General features: G+C 42.4%; 1 protein-coding gene across 3 annotated transcripts in view; it reads right to left on the bottom strand.

Annotated features, from left to right (window-relative positions):
• Window positions 1-22,924, bottom strand: part of LMX1B (LIM homeobox transcription factor 1 beta) — a 79,035-nt gene extending 56,111 nt beyond the window's left edge. The window contains exons 1-2 of one of the 3 annotated variants that reach the window (XM_035341972.1): window positions 22,818-22,924; window positions 22,556-22,733 (exon numbers count right to left, since the gene is read on the bottom strand). In XM_035341972.1, the coding sequence (XP_035197863.1) occupies window positions 22,556-22,608 (53 nt within the window). In that variant the 5' untranslated portion in view covers window positions 22,609-22,733; window positions 22,818-22,924. The remainder of the gene's footprint in view (window positions 1-22,555; window positions 22,734-22,817) is intronic. The other 2 variants (XM_035341971.1, XM_035341973.1) reach the window with 2 other exon arrangements.
• Between the last annotated feature and the right edge of the window lie 2,188 nt (window positions 22,925-25,112).

The following is a 25,112-nucleotide window of genomic DNA, read 5'->3' as shown; positions in this document are numbered from 1 at the left end:
AAAAAAAAAAAAAAAAAAAAAAAAAAAAAAAAAAAAAAAAAAAAAAAAAAAAAAAAAGTTTTAAATCTTTAATATTCCTGAGAAAATTAACTGTTTTTGGAAGATCAAACCCAGCCAAATACAGTCTGGGCAGAAGTAATGCAGCTGGGGAGACAGAGCTAACGCACATGATCCAGGGCTGCACAATTGGCCTATGCAGTTTCTAAGCCTGTGTATTCAACTGTGTCATTTGGGCCTTTGTAGGTCCAATTACTTATCATAAACAATTCAGTTTATCTTTATCAGAATCATTATCTAAATTGGCTACATGACACATACTGTTTTCCTAACTGCACTCGTGGGAAAATCTGCTATAAAATCTGTGATTTTGTACTTTGTAATTATCCCTCTATGGGCTATAAACATTACGCTTGTGTTTAAAATAGGTATAGCTAGCATTTTCCAATGCTCATAATGGAACATTTATCCTACCTCAGAAAATAAAATGCAGCAAAATATTTGGTGCAATCAACCCAAAGAGTTTACGCAGAAGCCATATTGTCAGATTCCAAAATCAAAGGAGATTCTTGTGATGTGCTCAATTTTTATTACAAAGTTTTGATCACTTGCTTGATATTTCTTTTTCTCTGGGTAAGGCGAATGTGACCTAAATTAGTGTCAAGTGAAACATGGACGTAGCTGGCATTATAGTTTAGAAATGATGAGGTGTCAATAATAACAGCTAACAGAATCATACTCCCTGTGTCATTAATTTTCTCTTTTCAGTATCCTCCACATTTCCTGTTGTAAAAATGCTGGCCAATTCTTCCCTGTTGCTGACTTTTGTTTTCCTTACTGTTTTGAGAAATTCCTCCTTCCTCAGGATTTCTAAATCCATTTCACACTGTGCCAAGCCAGCAGCTCTCCCCATGATTAAAACAAAACACTTTAGTTCTAAAGAGCAGAGACCTAACCTCCCATCTTGCACAACATGAGGTGTCCCTGGCCTCCCTTTTTAGCTGATTCTACTGGCTTGACGTACTTTCAGAAGTTCAGTAACTAGCAGCGGAGGGGTCATGTTTGCCCTCAAGTTGCTGCTTTTCATGCTTGACATGTTTTTCTACTGTCCGGTCCCTTAGCTGCAGCAGGGTCACGAGGATGTAGAAAAAGGGTGGGGGTTACAGAAAAGGTATTGTATTACACAAACCCCAAAAGGTTTCGGTTACAGAATGTATATTGTCCATGCCTATTGGGCTTGTGGAGAAGTATCAAGTTCACCACATTCTCATTTGGGGACTTTGATCCTTTCTGTTAAAAAGAAGCTGCTTAGAATTACGCTGCAGAGCAAAGAAATGAATCAGTTGTACTCACTCACCCAGCACTAAGGAATGCCAATATTTCTGTTAGCCAGCCCAATCCTAGGGAGATTTACCCAGCTGCAGCGAGGCTAGAAGGGGCTTAAGTCTATCAACACAACCACAGGCTTCCCCCCTCCTTTCAGAAAGGTCCAAGTACCTTTTATGTTGCCTGACTTTCAATGATGTGGAGCCCCTTTACACTACCTTAAGAAATGCATGAAATGTCACGCTGGTTTTGAGTACTTTTATGCTCCTTTCAAACCTCTGCCTATAGCTAAAGCAGCAATGGCAGCTGGAACATATATCTTAAAGATCTCCTCTCCCTCATCTCTATCTGTGTAAGTTATCCATGATCACTGAGGTATTCCTGCTTGTTAAGGTTATCAGACAGATAAAAATATCTATGGAATCACCATTGCAGTTGTTTCTGCTGTGCTAATTTTCCTGTCCTCCTGAGAAGGGCTAGTCTGTCTCAGTGAACTTTTAGTCTCCCAAAAAGTAGAGAATTCTTTAATCATCTTCTCCTATAGGAGTGCCTATACTTTCTGCCTGGAACATATCTATGCATATACTGAATATACTTTTATAACAATAAAACAATTATTAATAAAATAAATATTTCAATGGCCTGATAAGCTATGTCATGTGCATACTATGACATACTTTCTCATTGATAACTTAGGTAGTTTTTCTATATGTGTTTTTGTCTGCAGTTTATCAAAAAGTGGAGAGATTCAAAGACATCAGTTTAAGGTTCAATGTCTAAGCTTTTGTCATCAGGACAGCACCCAGCCATGATCTAGACAAGGCCCTCAGCAGCTGCCATAATACAAATATTATTAGGAATGATAGCAACTGGCTTTTCTTTTGCTACGTAACATGCATTTAATTGCTTAATGACTGGGAACACGGCTCCCAGTCAGTGTAGGACTGCAGGTACACTTGTAATTCAAAGGGCGGGTGGTTTCTTTGTTTGTTTGTTTTTCCCCCATACCAACGTAAAACTACATCATCTAGCATAAGATGAAGTGTATTACTCCTTCAGCTACAGTTTCTATTTTTACTGCTGTAGCTCAGGTGACTCACTTTGGACTAACTAAATGGCCAAATAACACCTGCAAAGAGAACACACCAATGTCAGTATCCATTGACAACCCTTCTCTCAATCCCCCCATGCATTCCTCCTTCGGTAAGAGTAGCCACTGCAGGAGAGCAGGCAAGGGAATGAAAGGAACACCAAAGATCTCACAGACTGTTTTCCTTTTTTTTTTTCCCCCAAAGTAGGCTGAACTTTGCTGGAGAGGTACAATCCCCTGATACAGCATTTTGTTGAGTGACTGTAAGAGATGTTTTTTAGCATTCTTTTCTGCTGCAAAAGCACATAATTGCAGGGAGGGTTCAGGGAAACAGCCACAACAGAAATCCAAACAGCTTCTCTGCTGTGCAGCTGTTCTGTGGGAAGTGTTGCTCCTTATGAGCAGGGTCAAAAGGGACCCAGGAAAGCATAATCAGCATAAATTAGCTGATTTTTAAAGGCGGCTGTGTTTTCTTGCATTAGCAATTTTCTACAGCATGAAGCGGTTTCATGGTACATTGTACTATGTTGTCTGAAACAATGTGCAGAATATCTTCAGCCCAGACTTGAGGAAGGATGCAAGTCTTTAAATATCATAAGAGAACAGTAATAGAATGCTAGTAACCCATTCTGCTGCAACAAAACAAATCGTCCTTCCTAGGACTGCAGGCAACAGTGTCTGAGAAAGTGTCTACATCTTTTTAATCTCTGTGTCTGTCTAACCTGCATTCTCTCCTTCCTTTGTTCCTTCCTCCCATCCTCAATTCCTTTTTTCTTCCATTCTTTCCTCTCATCCTCCTTTCCTGACCTCTTCAAACAATCTTCCCTCCTATTCATTTTCTCAGGGAAATTGTCTAGAAATAATAATAATCAGCACACTAATCCCAAAACAGCTTAGATACATTTGGGGTCAAGAACAGTCTCTTTATACAATAATCACAGTATATGTATTTCCATCACTATTTTCAGTTTAATTTAGGTCTCTATTTGTTCCTTCCAGTTGCACAATGGAAACAGTAAGATTCTGGCATGCCCACAGTGAGAGGGGCTGTACAACAGGTGTCTTATAATTCTGTTGTGGTTTAACCCCAGCAGGCAGCTAAGTACCTCACACCCACTTGCTCACTCTCCTCAGGTGGGATGGGAGACAGAATTAGAGAGGTAAAAGTGCAAGAACTCATGGGTTGAGAGAAAGTTTAACAGGTAAAAACAAAAGCTACGTGTTCAAGCAAAGCAAGGAATTCACTCAGTACTTCCAATCAGCAGGCAGACACTCAGCCACTTCCAGGAAAGCAGGGCTCATCACATGTAAAGATTTATTGGGAAGACAAATGCCGTCACTCCAAGTGTCCCCCCTTCCTCCTATAACCCAGCTTTTACTGCTGAGTATGACACTATATGGTATGGAATATCCCTTTGGCCAGCTGGGGACACCGGTCCTGGCTGTGTCCCCTCCCAGCTTCCAGTGCACCCCCAGACTCCTCACTGGCAGAGCAGTATGACAAGCTGAAAAGTCCTTGACTCAGAATAAGCACTGCTCTGCAGCAATGACAAACACTGGTGTGTTGTCACTACTATTTTCATCAAAAACACAAAACACAATAATGTAAGAGTCTCTAGGAATAAATTTAACTCTATCCCAGCCAAATACCATGAAAGACGGTTACACCAACTTTCAAAATAAACAAATAACATATAACACACACACACACACAAAAAAAAAATAGGATACAGAGAAAAGGAAAGCATTACAAAAAAGCTACGTAATGTATCATCTGTATGCCACCAGCAGTACTCTTGGCTTTTAAGAAACAAGATGTGCCACATCAGTCACTGCATTTAAGAAAAAGCAATGCTTAACTAACAAGAGACATGATACAATATGCATAACACATATGGACTCCTCTAAATGATATGTCCATAAAGGGTCAGATCATTACAGAGGAACTCCACTGTGACTGCCCATGCCTCTTCTTACAGGACAGAGGGAGAAGATGGAAGTTTCTGCAGCAAGAAGGGAGAAGAGGAATATTGCATGGCTATTCGGGGTATTCATTCTTTAAGATCTTTTCTTCTGGAATCATGACATTTCTAATAACAGCAACAGTTATCATTTTTGTGGCTGCTTAAGTTACAGTGGTTGAACCAGGTTAGAATCAAGATCTTTGTTAAACACTATGGAATTCATCCTTGTCAATCTCTCCATTTTATTTACTAACATAATCCTAAAATGATAGTCATCTCAAATTAGGAGAGTAAAAGAGCAAAAAGGTGTCAAAGTAGCTTGGGAAAAAAAAAAAAAAAAAAAAAAAAAAAAAAAAAAAAAAGTCTATTACAGGGCATTCAGTCCCAATTGAAATTTCATTGTTATTAGAAATTACAACCATATATTTGTCATATTAATATTTGTCCTTAACTGTTAAACTTAATTTATTTAAAAAAAACTACGTCATTTGATCTACACATAAAATAAAGCCCAACCAAAATGTCCAGCATCCTCTGTATACACTGCTGATGGATCTGCCTTGCGCCCTCTTGGTACCTGAACTCTGACTGCAGGTAAGGAGAAACCCAATTCTTAACTGCAGAATACGTCCCTATGGACATAAAGCAAGGAAGAGGAGGACCTCTTTGTGAGCAGGAAGAGCAAATGTGGCTGCTGTGTGGGAAGTCACTTCAGAAACCCTCACAAACACATGGACACTACCAGGGTCCCAGTCTCCGGGACCCCTCTGCATGAAGGCTGTACTGAGACACTCCTTACTGCAAAAGTTTTGTTTGGACACAATTTTGTGGATGAAGTGTACTCTTAAGCTACCTCTGCCACAGATAAGGAGCCATGCAAACAGGAATGATCTGGACATCTGGATCCAGTCCCATTTCTCCCACAGGTTCCTCACTGGCTGTGCGCCAACCATTCAGCACCTCTTTACAGAGCTGTGCCTCCTTGCTCCCAGAGCAGATGGTGCTGTGCTGCTCATGTGCAACATTTGTGACAGAAGGTCATAGCTTGACTCCTACAGCACCGGACACAGACCAAGGTGGGGCTAGGAGGAGATTGAAGCAGGACTTCTGTGATTCATGCCTCCTTCTTTCTGGGAATGCCCTATATTTTCTGCAAACGTACAAAAAAAAAAAAAAAAAAAAAAAAAAAAAAAAAAAAAGTACCCATTTGAGGAATGAGATTGTGTGTCCCAGAGAACCACAGAGTAACATCAGTGCTCCAGGGCAGTGCAAGAAGGGGAGATACTGTATCAGTATAATTAAGTGGCTGACCTGTGGAAGAAGCCAGGCGTGGCTTCCAGCACTGTGCCAAAAGCACAGAGCTGAGTGCTACTTCTGGGAGCTGTGCCTCTACAGTGACGGTGAGTTCCATTGTGCCTCGATGGGGCTGAACCCCATATTGTGCCTCAACTGTGCCCCAGCTGCTTTCTGGGATAAAACCTGGGCATAAGCCATTCTTCTCTGCACCCTGTTCTTTGGAAAGGAGCCCAGATACAGAGGGGAAGATAGAGCATCATTGCTCTGGGTGGGGCACCATCAACACCAGCCATACAGTGAAGGTGAAGCAGTACTCTGCAGCCAGGAACATGCTTCTGGCCATGCAGAGTATTCCCCTAAGCAGTATCCCTAAGCTGTATATAAAAGAAAGTAACCAAGGCTGGAAGCCAGCCTGGCACCATGAAGTTATTGAGCGCATGTTTGGTCAGGACTGAGCTGTATGATCATTTCTACTTCACTCTGTTTTTTGCTGAAACATTGAGTTAATTCTCTAGATTCACTTTCCCAGGCCCCAGTATCCATCCTGCAAACCTCTGTTATAATGCTGAGGAAGCCAAGGTGCCTTCACAGCTGATTGTCTTTTCACAGCAAACTGGTGCGCATTCAATTACATTTACTAATATCCTCTGTAATCCAAACTATGTGGGTGAAAACAATCAGGAAGTCTCAGATTAAAGAGTAACAGAGTTTGATGTTGTTTCTGGTCTGTCCTGTTCTAAATACTCAAAACTGCATTTCACTTAACATTCATATTATTACTGCTTCTCTCAGGTTCTCCCTAAGAGGTAGAATTTTTCTGCACCTTAAGATAGTGGCATCTCCCTTTCTTATCATTTTGTAGAAAACAACTTGGCTGTAAATTTAATTAACCAAAACCAAACTTCCACTGCAGAGAACCAGAAGACTGTCTTTATTGCTAATTTACATAAATTCTTACCAAAGGGACATTTTTAGTAGGCAGTCTACCCTTCTCAGCAAGATAAAGTTTGAATAAAAACACATTAAAAGGAGTGTAAAAGTACATATATGAATGAGGAGCTGTTCACTGGAAGCAGTCACAGATAAAAATCCCTGGAAATGTCATCATGCACTGTTTGTAGATACAGCTGTACCCATATCTCTAAATTACAAATGATAATGAGGTGTAAAGATTTTATCAGATACCTAGCCTCCTTGAAAGGCCTTTGTGTGTTGACTGGTGTAGTCTCATATTAGGTGGTAGGAATTTTGTTTTCTTTTCTAAGTGGAACATCAGATTACACAGGTCTTATTTCACTGCTGATTGCAGTCGTCCACTTAACATCTTGACAGATATTCAAGAATGGAGCAAGGCTGGTGGCGCTGCCGAGTGAGGCGCACATTCATCTATCATCTGCTAACAGATCACTTGGAGGGCTAGGCCTTATGTCATTAGCTTGTTTCTCTCCAGAACTTGGTGGCATTTTTTTACTTCCTAACTAGGTTTCTCATCAGTTGTGTGACAGAACACTAGCTTTAGTTCTTGCAAACAAAATCATCAACTTAAGAGACCTTGTGCCCAGCTTTCTCATAGGCCAGAGCTTGAATAAGACAGTAGGGTTGATTTTTTTAAATATATACTTGCTAGAGTATGCACAGTTGTATGATGTTTTGGCCTGTTTCCAGTGAGCATTGTTGCTTGTATAGTCTGAATATTGCAGAGTACTCAGCAGACACTGTTCATTTGTTCACAGCAGTGTAACCATGACTGCCTGTTACATGGTCTCCTGCTGCCACTCCTCTCCAGCCTTTCACATGGAATCATAGAATCAGAGTGATTAAGGTTGGAAAAGACCTCCAAGATCATCTGGTCCCACCATCCCCCTACCACCAATGTCACCCCCTAAACCATGTCCCTAAGCACCACATCCTTGAACACCCCCAGGGATGGTGACTTCACCACCTCCCTGGGCAATCTGTTCCAGTGCCTGACTGCTCTTTCTGAGAATAAATGTCTCCTCAGTCGCTCCTCACAGGACTTGTGTTCCAGGCCCTTCGCCAGCTTCATAGCCCTTCTCTGGACACACTCCAGGGCCTCAATGTCCTTTTTGTACTGAGGGGCCCAGCACTGGACACAGTACTCAAGGTGCAGCCTCACCAAGGACATGGGCTCCCAGTTAGGGAGGATCAAGCCTGTGGGCTTGCTTTCTGAGGGTCAACCTAGCAGATCTCACAGTGAGAAGGCTTACTTTGGGGTCTGACCCTGTCATACCAACCATGGACACCTGCTCAGACTGGAATAACCAAGCAGAACCCAAGGGCACTACCACACACTACTGCGAGGGGTCTGCATGGGGTTGAGCCTTGGGCAGGACAGCATGCTCAGCAGCCCCACTCCCTGAAATACCGCTGCTGCTGTCCAGGCTCCAGCTCTGCTGATGGATGCAGTGACAGAAGAGTGACTACAACCTGTGACAGATATTTTGGAGCCAATCCAATTTGATCCCTGACTGCTCTTCCTGAAAGGTACTCTTCCAGAAGGATCTAGCAGAGATTTACTCAACTTCCAGTACCCTCCATGCATCCTCTGTGAGCACTGGCCAACCAAACACCCAAATTTGCTGTAACCCAACAGCTTTGACCATCACTATGGGACAAAACGAGGGCCCCAAGAGATACTCTTTGACCCCATGCAAGGAAACATGGTAGTTAACAGTTCCTCCTCTATATGATCACTATTGCTCTTGCCATCTAACAAAATCAGAGAAAACATATATATATATATATATATATATATATATTTCAGGGAAAATTCCTTCTGGGGAATATGTTAATACTAGAAAGAACTATGAGGTGAGTTACAAATATAATCAACTTTTGTTGCTGTTTCCAAATACAGCACAAGCAGCAATGTCCATACTACCATGCTCTAAAGATACACTGAGAATCCATGGGGTTGTGTGAAATTCATCCAGAAATCAAAAAGGTCCATCAGTCCAGTGCAACCACTGAAGATTTTTATGAGACACAAAGCTGATTGTTCTATGCCCATTCATTAGTGCTTTTGGTACCTCATTCAGTCTCCTTTCTGACTTCTTATTTTTGTCAGCTGTTCTACTTGGTTACATTAAAAGAGGAACTCTCATGAACCTCTTTAATGTTCTTAAACTCATAAACCACAAAGCGTGCTCTATTTCTGGCAGCCTGTAAGATTTATTACACTGACTGGCCTTGTGTTCACACCTCTGTTGAAAGACAGAAACAAACTCTTCAGCATTCAAGAAAAAAGTGTTGCTTGTCAAGATGTCACTGCATAGTTTGACTTTTACTGGACATGCGGGGAGAGTAAGGTTTCTCAACACTGTTGTCTGTAAAATAGCCCTTAACAAGAAGCAATGTATACAGAAACTTGAAGCTACCTGTGTACGTGAAATGGTTATTGTCCTGACTGCTTGCCTTCTTGTACTACTCTGGAAAAATACATTTGCTTCTATTTGAGAAACTCTCAGTAAATTCATTAAAAGCCATGGATGAAACCATATAAAACAGATTTCTTTTCCCAATAACATAACAAAGGGCATATTCTTAATGTAAATGTATCACACTTGTACAACACTATTCTAAATAAATCTGGGACTAATGTAGTTTATGAGATACACCGAGGAGGTTAAATTGTTACTGACTAGGTGGTTAATTAAAGGATTTATTTTGCAATTGCAGAGGACCTATAACTCATGAGTTACTGCACAATAAAAGTGTTGTAGATGTGTAAAATAACACTATGATTAACTCCCCCAAGCCACCTAGCCCCATGCAGTTCTGCATGGCTCTTCTTTATGCCAACAGTCCAAATACAAAATTCAAGAACTATCAAACTTTGGCTTGGGTGTTTTTTTTTGTTTGTTTGTTTTTTGTTTGTTTTTTTGTTTGTTTTTTTTTTGTTTGTTTTGGTTTGTTTGTTTGGTTGGTTTTGGTTTTGTTTTTTGTTTTAATTGTTTTGTTTGTTTGTTTGTTTGTTTTTGTTTTTGGCAGGGGTGACACTGTTCAGAGAACTGTATGCATCTGATGAAATGGTTGGCTCAGGGCTTCAGCCAGCTACACATCAGAAGAAAAAATACACAAAAAAAATAATTATGAAAAAAAAGCAGTCTGGAACAGAAAAGAGAAATGGTCTGATAAGACTTTTCAATAGATGGTTCTCACTGTTTCTCTGTCAAAGGACTCCTCAGGACCTCTAAGCTCTGCAGTGAAGCCTATAAAAGAAGACATTGCATCTGTATTTTGTTTGGCAAGGTCTAACATTTGTTTGATCATTTTCTCAAAGTAATCTTAATGTTCAAGGAAAAATGACAAAGAGGAAGTGTGGGAAAAAATAGAACATGGATTTCCTTTTAGTTAAAACTGAGTGTTTTGGTCCATATTAAAAAAATGATTTTCCTATATATTTAGCTCTCTAAAATCCATGCCATCCAGCTACCAGCATTAATGATGTTAGGGTGAATTATAAAGAGAAATCAAATTTTCCATAGCATTTGAACGCCATTAAAATGCCAAACAATAAACTACCAGACTGCAAATTAGATCAGTGGAAATATCAAACACATTGCGGTATAAAATCCATAATTGCATTTAGCGCTTTGGCTCCCAGGGGACAGGCTGCTAAAGATCATCACCGTGCCACATATGAGAAGCTATTGACAGAACGATAAAAATCGACAGGCTAACCAAATAAACACTGCAGGCTTCATTAAATATTCAGCAAGTGAAATTTGACTATCATGCGCCTTTTTTCCCCACTAGATGTGTCCTGCTGCAGTGCTCAGAATTTTTACTGTGACAGCAATATACGATGCTGTGCCCTGCAGGCCTGTGCAGCACCAAGCAGCAGCATATGATCACAGGCAGGATGCGGTCAGTGCCGTCAGGTACCAGCACCATCAATAAACACGCTGCAACTCAGACAGGGTTATTATTCTTCTGAATACATTATTAGCCTTGGCCCCAGGAATATCTGGCTCTGAAGACTTTAATTAGAGAAAGTGTAATATCTTACAAAAGTTTAACACTCTTCGTATGAGGATAGGGACATCTCGTCCCTAACAAGATGCTCTTTTTAGGAGCTCAGTACTAAATAACCTCTTCTCTGTCTCTCCTTCTGCTGGGTGAGGTGATGCAGTGACTGCATGATCCTATGCACCTTGAGAAAGCACAGGGACAGTCTGTGTCAGGCTAGCCAATGCTCAAATGAGCATGTGTATTAAAAGAACTGCAGAATATGCTGATCAAGCTAACCACTTTAAATCATGGCCCATCAGGACCAGAGAGTGCCTACTTTATCAGGCTGCAAGGTGCTCATCTCTTCATGGCTCTGACCTAGGGGAGATGTAGTTTGTTTTATGTAGCTCTGGCTTTTACACTGCATAAACAGATACAAAGGGAATGAGTATCACTGGCAAAAGACAGGATGGTGCTAATTGTGAATTTTATTAACCACTTACTTGTTGCTACTGTCTTCAATTACCTGCTGTAAAGAAGAAAGCTTTTGTGGGTTAGGCAACCAATCTCTCTGAACATGGTGAGAAAAATGGAGATACATGAGAGCATGGTACAGGTAGAGGGTACAGAGCAATGAAGTGCAGCTTTGGAAGAAAAAAAAAAAAAAAAAAAAAAAAAAAAAAAAAAAAGTATGTCCTGAGGAGTTCTGGATCCTGAAAACAGGACAATACTTAATGAACCTGACCTGGCAAAAAGGGCATGAGACTGAGATTTGGAACTAAGCTTGGGTGGTCAAATCTATTTATTTAATATATATGTATATATTAAAATTATAATAAACATTTTAAATCCTTGAAATGTTTCCTGATATCCTCTCAAAATGCATTTTAGCCTGCTTGCACAATCATATATGTGGAGTGGCACATACTGCTACAACAGAAAAAAACAACAACAAAAAGACTGCATGTTTCCTCTCTCTGTTCCTACAGGCCTTGAGTCTGAAATTAGAGCAAATAAAATGTATAATGCATGCTCTGGAAGCACCCAATAGGGTTATAAGCAGCCATTCCCTCTTCATGGAGAAAAAGTTTATGTAAATGACTGATGACAGTGTTATTGTGTGAGGAATATCAATGGAGTAATTACAGTTACATAGCTTGCTGCTGCACTGCTGCTCTAAGCCTGTGTTAATTTTTCACACCACTCCCTTGGGAAAGATCTCAGTGTGCTCCTAAGAGCAGAGCTAATAATCGGAGCTCTGAGCCACTGCCGCTGAAACTAGCCCCAAGGTCTTTCTGAGCAGACTGCTAAACACTGACTGTCTCCCCAGAGAGAAGAGAACAGAGATAAAATGATTAAAAACTGCCAAATTGGACTGGCAATCACTTGGCTATACTGTCAGCCCAAGACAAGACAAATCTCAGTTATTTTTTCCTTTGTGAGCTGGAAAACTAGGATAGCACAAAGCATTGTGGCTGCAAACAGAGCAGACTACCCACATTTCAGGTCTTCACAAGTACTATGTCAACATCTGCAGACACAAATGATGTGTCAGTGATTGTGTTTAACACCAACACAAATCAAGAATCTGAGAAAACCAATTTCTATTTAGGCCTACTGGGACCCATATTATTATGAGTCAATTCCACTTGTTTGATCCCAGGAATAATTTTAGGACTGAGCAGATCACAGACTCAATAACTACATCTTACTCTACACAAGCAGTTCCCTGAGGTTAGATAACTGCTGATACTGTTTGTCCTAAAATTTTAGACAACTTACGTACTCTGGTCAGTTTTATACAGTGAAAGACAGTGCAAGGATTAAGTGACAGGATACATCTTGAACTTTGTCCAATATAAGGCACTGAAAATATGCTTTTAAAAAGTCAGCTGAGGTAGGTATCTCTGCACCTCAGCTATGTGAACACCTTGAGAGTATCCCAAGCCACATCTGATGATCAGTAAAACAAGGTACCACTTCCTACTGGGTTGGAAGAAATAATTCAAATCAAAACAGAAGTGTGTCACAATTAGCCTACCAGCTAGAAAACAAGAACCAGCAGCAAAGCAATTGTGCAGCATTGCATAAACCACTTCAAAAAAAAAGACATATATCAGCATTTCTTAATGGTATGAAGTACAACAGCCGAAGATGGCCATGGACAATCCCACTGACCTGATACATAGCTTTAATCTACAACCCATGCATTTGTTGCAACTTCAGCCCATGTCTTATCAAAATCAGTGCTGATCTAACTTCACCCATGGAGATGGACAATGTGGCTGGTGATGACCACAGATCTCTTCTACCTTCCAATGACAGTGCTTTTCACTTGAATAAATTACATGAAATCATAGGTGCAGGAATCAGCATTCATGTAACCACCTATCCAGGCCCTTTATGAGAGTTCAATTGTAAAATGGTTCATGCACAAAAATAGAAGGAAAAAAGTTATCTCAATCTGAAACTAAGGCTCATTGACCCCATTTTATCTGCCCATAAAAAAGGATATAACATGGGCTTCCCTTGTTCCACCACCCCCCTTCTCCTCACCATAATTTCTTCCAAACATTTGTAGGTAAAAATACTTCTCATTTTCATTTGAAGGGAGAGGAAGAAATCTGGCAACACAGACACTGAACACAGGCAGCTGCCTGAGATAAAGCTAGGCTACAAGTAGGCAACTTGCTTTGATAAATCCTCCAGCATTTCCACTGGTTACCAAAACATCCACTGCCATGTCTACTTCTCATCTCATTGACTGTACAACTACCGGAAGCCTCCGACAAGAGTTTCATGGGGATTAAGGCGATAATCTCAGCACTGACTCTCCCTTTGTAGGATTGTATCAGTTTTCCCTGCACAGGACTGCATGGGCACTGATGTCTGTCAGGGAACTGCAACCTCCTGCCACATACAGAAGTACCCGCATCATATGGAATAGCGGAATGTACCCTTTATAGGATACTCTGCCAACCCTGAAAATGCTGCATGGGAACTGTGGACAAAACCAGCTTCCTTGTATAAGCAATGGGAGAGAGAACAGATCTGGTCCTTCTGATCCTAACAGAGATCCAGATTTTGGAAACAGGATACTTCTGAAAAACTACACCTGAAGGAGAGACTGAAGGGTGGAGGGAAGCAAGCAGTCACAACAGAAATTATTTTACTTTTTTTTTGTTTGTTTGTTTGTTTTTTCCATCTCAGAACAGTCCTGTGTAAATGTTTTTGCTCTCAGCTCTGCATCACATATGGGGAGGGTAGAAGGCAGATTAGCGATAAACCATAGGATCTGCAAAGGGAAGGTCTGCAGCAAGTCCTGTCCCTCTTTGTCCTGTAAAGGTAGGCAGGAAGAAGCCCTGCAAAAACTGTGCCCTGGGGTCCGCCCTGAGGCAAGGGGCATGCAGGGACATTTGCAGGGCCTCGTGATGAAACACCTACTCATGGAAGAGCAGCATGTTTTGCTCAGCTCCAAGTGAAGTGTCTTCCACAGGAAAGCTGTGTGCTGGGGCTGGACCACAGATTTTTGAACTAAAACCTACATCTAAAGCAGAGTATACTGCAATTATTAAATAAATTTTAATTTATTTCACTGATACCCCATTTTTAGCTGACTCTTCTTGATCTGTCTCACTGCCTTGTCTGACATGTCCTTCAGGTCTATTGCAATTCAGTCAGTGTGCTGAAAAGCACCATCCACCTCCTTAAACCCTTTGGCTTTTACTTTTCACACACAAGTTACTCCATAAAGAGAGTTTAAATAGGCATATACTCGAAGCCTAGGACAGTTTAAATTCCTAGAGCTCTCCTCGTTCCATGCTTGTAGAATGGGAAGTGTTTAAGCTGCTACAGCTTGGGTTCAGCAAGTCCGAGCTGTGTGGACACAACACACCCTTGCAAGACAGCCCTAATCTCATGTCTTCAGCAGAGCACAGAAGTCATCCTCCAGCTGACAAACCTTTTGCAGTGAAAACAGTGTGGGTTCTGCTTACTGTATATTTTCTTATTTCCACCAAAAATCCACCAGTATCTTAATTTGCACACAAAATACACCTTTTTCCACACTCTAAATATATAGCCTCCACACACACAAGGAACACACTTACCACACACTTAAAGAACGTTCTTATGAGCAGAAAGTCATATTGTAAACAGAAAAACAACTTTCTACTTCAGCTGCTACAGATCCAGATGCTTTCCCTGTTCTGCAACACTCCAGACACATATGATTAAAAAGAACATACCAGGTATTACAACTATTAAACTGTTAGATACAATTTACAATGGCAATAACCCACTTGTCATTGGTCTTTGCTAAAGCTAACCAGAAGTTTGTCAGATATTTAACAGCCTATGGAGCAAACTGAGTTTGTGACTTGCTTTACAGAAGTTTTATCAGCTATTTCTTACAATCATTTTTTGTTTGTTTGTTTTTTAATTTTATTTATTTATTTTTTTAATTGGTTTGTTCAAGTTAAAAAAAAAAAAAGTGGGATTGTTATATAGTTTTTTATTTTCAGTCCCCGTATACGAACTGTTCCATTCCATTCACATTCAGAGAAGTTCAGACCAATTCGTGACCTGCATTTCAGGAGGGCTAGGGATCAACAACCTGTGAGACAGGCTGCTGAACAACACCAGCACAGTGCCAGCTGTGCCAAGTGCCCATGCATAGGTACCCCAGGGGACCCAGCTCTGGACCTGACCCACGAGCCTTCAGTACTGGCACTGCCTCTAGGCATGGGCAGCCCACAGCAGGATCTGCAGCTCCTCCATGCCACTGTGCCCAGCCCTGGACACATAGCTGCCAGCCTGACCCTTTGGTGTGCAGATGCTGGGGACCTGACCCCATGCACTGGCAGGATGCAGCCTGGCCACACATCCTGTGGTGGAAATATTTCTGGGAGAAGGTCGGCCCCAGCAGCCCTCCTGGGGGCATGGGGAATGTCACACTGGGGAGGTCAGAAGCAGAGGGATGTTTGGTGGACCATATGCCAGAGCAAAGGCTGGAGAAGTCTCCAAACTGGCCTGATGCACCTCCCTGGCCCTCATAGATGCAACTTTCCAGCTCTGGCATAGACTTAGGTGGACAAGCGTAGGACCAGCCAAGAGACAGGATGGGAATGAGCACCTAGTGGTGTTCTTGTTTCACAGGCAGTATTATTAACTTCTGCAGAGATGTTTATTCCTGAAATCAGAAAACTGCGGGTGCTCATTCACTAAGAGTAATGAGATTTGAAGGATTTTTCCTCAAGGATTACAGGATATAGGTTGGCCTACATTTCAGGAACAACACGTCTTGGTGTATGTTTACCTTTCCCATAAAATCTGAACAATTTAAACATGTGAGAGCATGTACAAGTAGCCATAAAGTTACTGTTATTTGTGTCCCCAGAGAGGCACATATTGCAAAAGCATACCAGTCAGCCAGCTCCATCTCAGAGCACCCACCAACAATATGTACCATTGGACAGAATCAGTAAGGGGTGAGGACAAGACAATGCCCAAACATTTGCTCACTATGAGTCCCCGCACTCTGCTTGTTGCTTTATGGTTCACACAGAATTTAGTCCCAAACTTCCTGGCATTTTTAGGTTAACAAAGGATCCTTAGGCTAGTAATTCCACCAGATAATAAGAAGACCAGTTTACAAAATGCCTTAAGTTTTGTGAATTTATTTCTGGAGAACTGATAATTTAGAGCTTGACACCACGTTCAAGTCTTGCCTGAGCAGGAATCCCAGGGCAAGGGCTTGCACAGTGTAATCATTTCCTGCTGTGAGGGCATGGTGTCTGGATCAAGGCTCGTAGCCGACAGACACACTTCTGCCTGACATGAGGCTGCATCAGTTGCTTCTCCGTGCCATCAGCACAATCCTCCAACCATTCCTCATCATCCAACTTTCTGTAGCACAAGTGTTGTTAGTGTATGAGCTTTTTTTTTTTTCTTCTTCTTCACTTTTCAGAGGGATGAACTGGGAGGTGCAGATTTTATTATGCTAATGAAATAAGAACTCAACAGACCTCTGAAGCATGCAAGCCAGAGTCCGGGGGCAGTGCTAAAAATGTCTCCCACAGGAAAAACAGATACAAGGCTGGCTTTGAAAGTGGGCGTCTTCTACACTAACCACTGCATTGTCAGAAAACCACAGCTGTCCACCACATGAGCAAACTCAAATGTAATTGCGTTGGGCTGTGCTGACAGTACAGTGCCCACAATGCAGCGCGCCCAGGGCGCTCCCTGCAACAAGGAACACCTCAGGCCTTTCATTGCTCTGTGCTTACAGCCTCCCAGAGGTGAGCAGAACAGTACTTTGCAAGGACAAATATAGGGCACAGACTGGGCATCAAAGATGAGCTGTTCCAGAACAAGTTTTCCTCTTTGCCTCCCTAAACTGATCACTGCAGTTGGGAAGGACCTCCCTGGGTATTTCCAACACAGGAGCTTATTCTTCCCCCACTTCTTATTGACTCTCCTGTATGCAATGCTAACTGGTGCATATCTTGCAGCACAGTATGAATATTTGTTTGCAGTGTAAAGATTCAGCTGTGTGATTCCTGCTGGATGCCCTGTCTTTCATGATGCTGCTCTGTCTAGCTTCTCTCTACATCAGCTGTCTGCCCTGTCATGTTTTTACTTACAAGCAGAATAGCTTGGGTCTTCCAAATAAAAAAAAAAAAAAAAATGAGGGGGGAGGGGAGAACAGGTCATTATTAAAATGAGTTTAGTAAATAATAATCATAGGAATAGTTAATAAGCCCAGCCTTTCTGTGTTAAGAAGGAAATTAGATCCACTGCCCCATTACTATTTTGAGTGAGAAAGCAATGATGCCTTTAATTATGCATAGTCTGCTTTATTTGAACTGTGTTGGCTGTTGTGATGAAAATAATCAATGTAAACGCCTCCTGAGGTCGCTCCTGAGGCAGACGTGAAATGAACTAAGTGAGCAGAGCAGTGTGTATAATCATATCAAGCAAATCCCCAGGTACTAGCCCTAGAATCACACATACATATGATTTATACACTCTGAACAACTCAACACTGACACCCCGAGCCATTTTAACACCAGAGCTTGCATGTTACTTTGAATGATCTACACATGACAAGTCAAATTTTTGAAGCTGGTATGAATTCTGTGCATATTAAAATGAATAGAGCCTACACTGAATTCAGTGAAGATCCTGCTTGATTTTAGATCACAGTATAACCTTTTTAAAATAGCTTGTATTCCTAGGGCTTCTATGCAGAACCGTCAGAATAATTTCTTCAGGCTGAAGATAATCTCCAATAGAAGTTTAACATGAAAAAAGTTCAGACCCAAACCCTACTTCAATGAGATACAAGAATCAGGTTAGAGGTATTAGTTTTTAATTTCTGTGTTGCTATACTATATATCCAATAACAAACTTTGATCTGAATTTATCTACAAAGCTACCCAGCTTTATTTTATTTCTCTTTTGAGTTGAAGCAAACATTTTAAGTATGTATTTTTAGGGTGAATTGGCACATGGATGTTAAAACGATGAAGGAGAGAATATATCACTTGAAACAGGGCTTTCTCAGTCAGGTTATTTTTACCAAATCATATTTCAGTAATTCATATATTGTGGCAGTATCACAGCTCACCTTTATATGTAATATTTTACTGCTGTAAGAAGACTTCATCGCAAAGCTTACTTGAAAATAGTAACAAAAAAGGAATTGTGATACAAAGAATCTATTCGGCTGATACGGCTAGTAGGAAAAACTGCAGTGTGCAAAATTCAGTCCCGGAATAACTTCAGTGAATTTTCTTCCAGTTTGTTGGGAAGGATTTGACTCCCGAATTCCTCAAAAACGGACGCATCCTTTCCAGGAGCTGCGTGCAGCGTAAGGAGCTGCTGGATGTGCTTCGCAGCCAAGCCGGCCCAGCCGACCCTTCCGGCCGGAGAAGCGAGGGAAGCAGCGGAGACGCGGCAGCGCGGAGCTGCTCCCGGCCCGGCCCCGCCGCACCGCTCCCAACGGCGGCGAGCGCCGCGGCCCCGCCGGGAGGGCTGCGCGCAGCGCCCCGGGCCGCAGCAGCGGGCGGGCGGGGGCGGCGCGGGGTCTCGAGCGCCAGCTGGTGCGGCCGCAACAGCCGCAACTGTCGAGGGAAGACGGCGACCGCTCAGGGAAGGACGGATCCCGACTGATCCACGTCCAGGTGAACCTAATTGCTTCAGTTTGCACCCTGTAAATCACAGCTGCCAGTGAAATAATCCTGCCACTCCCTTGCACGCAGCCCAAGTCCGTGATGGATTTGGCAACAAGACTTGGGTATCACAAATCCTAGGTCAACACATCCATCATTTAATGGAGATGCCACAAAACCCTGTTTTATGGCTGCCTGCTGCAAAAACTCTTTTCAGTTAACCCTGATGAGCTTGTTTTCTCCCAACCCATCTGCTGCTCCACTGAAAACATGATGTTACACCTGTGACATCACCTTCATTGCCATGGAGACAGAATGTCCTCAGCTATACCAGGGCCTTCGTAAAATGCAAATTTCCATAAATCTGAAATATTGCTCTGAACACACACCACCGGGAACACAGAGCAGGGTCTCGTGGCTGTAAGTTTTCCTTCTGAACAGCAAACATCCATTTTGGAGAAAGTCAGGGCAGTTCCACCTGCTATGTGATTCTGGGTTAAGGTATACATTTGAGGTCTGTACCATATCACCTGTGAATGGCACAAGGCACTTGCTACTCACATAAGGTTATTTGCTGTTTACACTGCCAACATCAGAGGAGTTGGACTGACCACTAAGTGTGAAAAGCAGGAATTTTTCTCCCTGTTAAACAGACAACTGCTCTCAGAAGTGCTGCTGTTGTTTGTTTGAAGTGCTACCAAATTTGTTTTGTTTGTTTTCCCCCAGAATAAAGTTTCTAAGATGCTCCATGCAAGGCCCTCTGCTCTGAAATGGTAAGCGGAAAAAGTTTTTGCTCACAGATGAGCTGCCATCGTGTTTGCTGAGCAAAGTCTTCTGAAATCTCATCACAGCTAGCGAAGGTACTGTATCATAGTTATGAAGAGGTTCCTGAGTACACGTCTTGGATGTTTGTGCATGGACATCTGCTCTCCACTCCAAATGTGAGATTTCTGCAGGTCCCTCATCCATGTGTTAAAGGGAGTTTGATCTTTCACAGAGACATGCACTGGCGTGAACTTCACCCCAAGGAGTTAAATCAGATTTTGCTATGGAAACTCACATGATAAAAATAGATCCTCCTGCTCTAAAGGATTTGTACTGTGCATGATTTAATGGGGCTTATTGAACTATCCCGTGAAGTTTGTTTTGTTGCTCAGAAAACATTGATCAAAAATTTCTTTCTTTCACCAAGATTCACTTGAAGAGGTTCTGCTGTACTGGCTATAGTAAAGGAAAATACTAGCATATTTTCAAACAGGAAAAGGCAAGCTTGTGCTTCTTAGCATTTTGGCTACAGATAAAAAGTTTTACCTAGTAAGAGCATTTGACCATCTATAGTCATACATAATCCTTCAACCAATACCTAAACATGTCACCATAAATCTTTAACAATAAGTCTAAATAGAGTTATCCAAGATCATGAAGAAAAGGTATTCTGTGCAAATTCAGACTTTTCAACTTTTTTGACTTCACACAGGCAAAACAGCTAGCTCCAAAATATGGAAAGAAATCCAGCAAAAGAATGTGGGCTATTGTGTTTTTTTTCCTCCTGGATTTGACCATTCAATGGTCTTAGAACTGTAATGTGGTAATGTTGATTCTAGAAAAATATATTCAACACCATGAATCCTGAGAATTGGTTAGACACAGAATTTGATATTGGGGAGTTTATTTCAAGATTATTTGAATGCAGAAATAGTGCAGATTAAATAAACAACAACAACAAAAACAGTGAGAGCTGTTCTGGTCACCTGAAAATAAATTGAATGTGCAAAGGCACATCCAGTCACCACAGGCTTGGCAGGCCTGGAAAAAAGGAACTGGCATCAGTTCTGAGCAAGGCTCAAGGCAACAACCACAGAAGCTATCACCTTACTACTTGCCTACATAGCACCAAGAACTGATCGTATGATCTTTCTGTATGAGGTATAGTATTTTTAACCCTAATGTCTCACTTTACCTCTTTATAAAATGTATAATACCTAAAACTATTTTCTCAACAGTTAATGAAGTGTAAGCCCCAGTGAAATGATGCATCTCCTCACTGCAATGCTTTAGTATGTCTGCCAGAAGTTCTGTAACAATGGGCTTTGTCAGAGTGAGCAACCACAAAATATGGAGATGCTCCAGGAGCTTTGAATAGGTTCCTATGCCACACACACAGCTGGCATGACCTGAAATTCCTGTCTCCTCTCTTGAAATAATATGGACAGGGGAGAACAAGATTTCCTGACTGGCTACTCCCAGACGCCAGTCTATCTACAGGACTGTGTGACACAGGCAGTGGCAGCCCTCCACCTGTTTTTCTAAACTATCCCTCTCACCACCTCCCTGCCCGCCTCCACCCCCCCCCCCAAAAAAAAAAAAAAAAGGGCATTCCCATGAGCTTATCTTCAGGCAGAACTTGGGGGATCATACAGTCATATACACATGTGCACACAAACATCTGCACACACTCACATTTTCCAGCCCCTTAAAGAAAATAAATTGCATGAACGTCATGCATATTTTATGCTGATACCCTGGGGGATTCACAGACCAAAAATGCCTTAACCAGAAAGCTTTGTATTTTCCTTGCTCTCAAAAACTCAGAAGAATTCATATACAAACGATGACAAATACTTCATTCAAAAAGACAGTTACTCCCAGAGCAGAGGGAATAGGGCCAGCTCAAGTAGTTAGAATGGCTGCATGCAGCTAGCCCCTTTGCTTCAAGACCACAGGAATTGTTTATCACTGAGACTCTCCCAGGCTAATTGAAACCAGCCCTGACTTTTGAACCTGCCAGCACTAAAGAAACTTTAAGTGTTTTCTCCTACTGAGATTTGGCCTATGGGGACTGCTCATTGCTCACCCCACAGTCATTTTCAGTTCATTTTATTTCTACCTTGAATGAATCCTTAGTCTAAAAGATGCTTAAGCAATTCTCTAGTAAACACTTCATTTATAGGACAAAAAATAATCTGAGATTACATTGCACCCTTCTAAGGACATTGATACTAAATAAGTTTGAATACATACAGTAAGAACTCATATTATAAAACAGTTTCAACAGCATCATTATGGTTTACATTTAACAATTGGATCTTAGTGACATTTGCAGTGTACAGCCTGCTCTGACTTTGGATTTTCACAAGCTCTCTGGATCATAAATTTGTGCAGGGAATTGGAAACAGAATACAGCTCAACTTCAAGCTAGTTTAACACTTGCACAAACTAGCCTGAAAAACATTGCTGTCTAAAGGCAGACTTCCCTACACATGAATGGGGAGTGTTTTTTTTTTTTTTTTTCCCTTTCTAGTACATATATTCGAGTGCTGCAACAACAGGACACCAATGTATAACATTTGCCTAAAATAAAACATGTTGGGAAACATTGCAACCATGACAGACTACTGCTAACATGCAATCCAGAGTCTTATCATTGATGGAGAAACGGATATAGGTCACATCACCAGGTCCTGGCAGGCTGACATCCTAAATTCTCTTCTAGCCCTCCTAATCCCCCCAGGACACTGCTCAGCACATCACAGATTAAGTCAGGACAAGCAGGCAGGCAGCAGCACATTTATCTTCTCTGCAAACATCAGCTTCAAGAGAGATTCCTCAGATAAGACAAGTTCATTCAAATTCACTCATCTGAGAATAGAGACCTGAGCCAAAGCTAACATGCATTTTATGCTTATTTACAGACCACCAGAGACTAAAGGAATCACTGAGAAGTTCACAGGTACCTTTTCTGCAATGGTAGTGAGATGTTCTCCTGGGAGGTTTTGTTGAACACCATCCCTGAAGTTCAGCTCCTTCCCAGGGCTCATGTCCTTCTCTGGTTCTGCACACATCCTCACTTACATCCTCTGGAACTGACCTTCAGCCACGGAGCAGCAAGGAGGACACTCTGCCTATTTCTGTCTGGACAGACAATCCATCTTTCTACAGCAGTAGCCAGACAACTACTAGCCTGCAGGCCCTAAGAAATGCTTGTGGCTTACTTACAAAAATAATTTCTTCGCATTTTCAAAGTGGAGCACATTCATCTGCTTAGAAGCTCTGGGCACCCTGAAGAGCAGCTCTATTTTTGTGCCACTCTAGCCCTGCAGCCCAGTACATCAGTGAGGCAACACTCACCAGAGCGTCTGCCTCCATTTTAAAACTTCTGGAGAGCTCTGCACCATGTGAAGCTAATAATGAGGAGCCACAGCACTCACCTATGCTTCTTGGGAGAAAAAGAGCAGAGGCTCAGGGATGAGTAATAAGATGATTGGGACCTTTGTCTCAAGGATATTTCTAAGAGGTAGTGATGATACACTTCATCTCCACTGCTGGATCCCTTTCTTATGATTCCCGCAAAGATCAACTCCTTCTGTGACATCTTTATGTACGTACAGCCATTATTTGCTTCTGTATGTAGAATACAACTGATGGCTTGAAAAAAGAAGTTTTAAATTTTGTATGTGTTGTCTCCAGAGGAACTCAGTGCTTGGATACCTGTCAGTAGCCAGGTTGTGTCACACATGAGTAAGACAGTGGTGAGGTCAATGAATAAGGGAGAGGGAAGAAGAAAAAACTTTCTCAGTGAACCTGTATCACAGTCTCCTGCAGAAGAAAAGACTGAGCCAATCCAGGTCCAGCTCACTGCTTTTACAGACACCAGCACACACATTCCAACAGGCTGTCCCCTGGTCACCTCACTGGGACCTCTCCTAACAAGTTGCTGGCTCTGCTGGCATGCATTGGCAGGAGTAACAACTTCCAGGAGCTCTGCAGGCCACAGCACCAATATCTTCCATGCATCCCAATATTTACAAACCATGGGCACTCCCTCTTGACAGGATGCAGGAATGCTTGGGGGCTTTGGATTACCTCCTGCAGCTAGAACAGCTATGTCAGCAAGGCACTTTGCCCAGGCTGAGAAAAGTGGGGGCGTAAGAGTCAAGTTCACCTGGAAGTGGGACAGGGGGTGAAACAGCTTGGAAACTGCTGACAGAGGCTAGTTGACACTCAGCCTGTCCTGAGGAAGCCTCAGGAATGCCTTCGTGCTCAGTACTGTGCAGGAATCAGCCTGTCAGGTTCACACGTGCACTCCAGTTGTTTCCCCTGGGACTGAAGCACCAGCAGCAGCACCCCATCACCCCAGGTATGGCAGCAGTCCCAGTGAAAGCGCTGGTGCAAGTGGGGAGGCACCTCCAGCTTACACAAGGCCAGCTTGTCTAATTGTCTCCTCATAGCCTCATGTTCTCAGCCCTCATGAAGGAAAGAGTTTCATACCATGTTACTACTCATTCTCCAGTGTGCATCTGTGCCCAAGCATGTGGATGTGTGCATGTGCCATATCATAATCTGCAGCAAATCAAAGCATCCTCTACAAAACGATGTTGGCTTTGTACCGATAGCTGACAGTTATACCACAGTCCTAGGAAGAGAAAGGTGAAGACCAGATGCTCGTGCTATTTCTGTGTGTTGTTTTTGCAGACAGCTGAGGTGCCCAGAACAAAATACACAGAGCAACTTTGTTGGTGGAGTGTGAAGATGCCCTTGCAGCTGCTGGAGCTGTGTGGGTCATCACTGCTTCCTCTGTGGGACACACATTAACCCATGCTATCCTACAACAATGCAAAAGCTAATTAGGACACAACTATACAGTATTATGGAGAGGCCTTCATTTGTAAGCTATAAAAATGAGACTGTGGGCTGCAAGTTCTTGAGTTAAGGAAATGGGAGACTGGAGTTAAACTCTCTCCTTTCCTTGAAGGGATTCAAATACACACCTTCAGTAACCCTGTAGAATTCCCTCACCTGCAGCTAGAAGGCGCCTTGGGGCAGGTCCCACCTCCACCCTCCTACAGATCTGCTCCACCATGCAGAGGAGGCACCAGGTGAGAGTCCAAGTGTGGCCACTGCCACACAGTGGGGAACTCACCTGGCAGAGGCCAGCAGGCTGCCATCCCTGCCAGGGCTGCCACACCAGCATGTCCAAGGCCAGGTGCTGATGGTGAGGAGCAAGGTACAAGGCTGAGCCAAGCACCCAGCACACCTGGGTGCCTCAGGAAAGGAGAAGCACAACCAGCTCCTCCTCTGGCAGTACTTTAGGATAAAGTTTTGCCTCCCTCTGCATTCTGTGCAAAACCTGATCTTGTCAGTGTGCTCAGTGAGCTCTCAGCATGACTACCACATTGACCCCACAGGGGCAGAGGCAGAGGATCATCCCCTTCCTGGGTTCCCCTGGTCTTGGGTGCAAGAAAGAGTCTCTGGGGAGGCTGGGCAGCCTGAGCGCTCCCACATGCTGCCCCA

Source organism: Oxyura jamaicensis, chromosome 17 (genome assembly GCF_011077185.1).
Source record: "Oxyura jamaicensis isolate SHBP4307 breed ruddy duck chromosome 17, BPBGC_Ojam_1.0, whole genome shotgun sequence".
NCBI classification, from domain to species: Eukaryota; Metazoa; Chordata; class Aves; order Anseriformes; family Anatidae; genus Oxyura; species Oxyura jamaicensis.
This window is presented reverse-complemented; position numbering and strand designations above follow the sequence as displayed.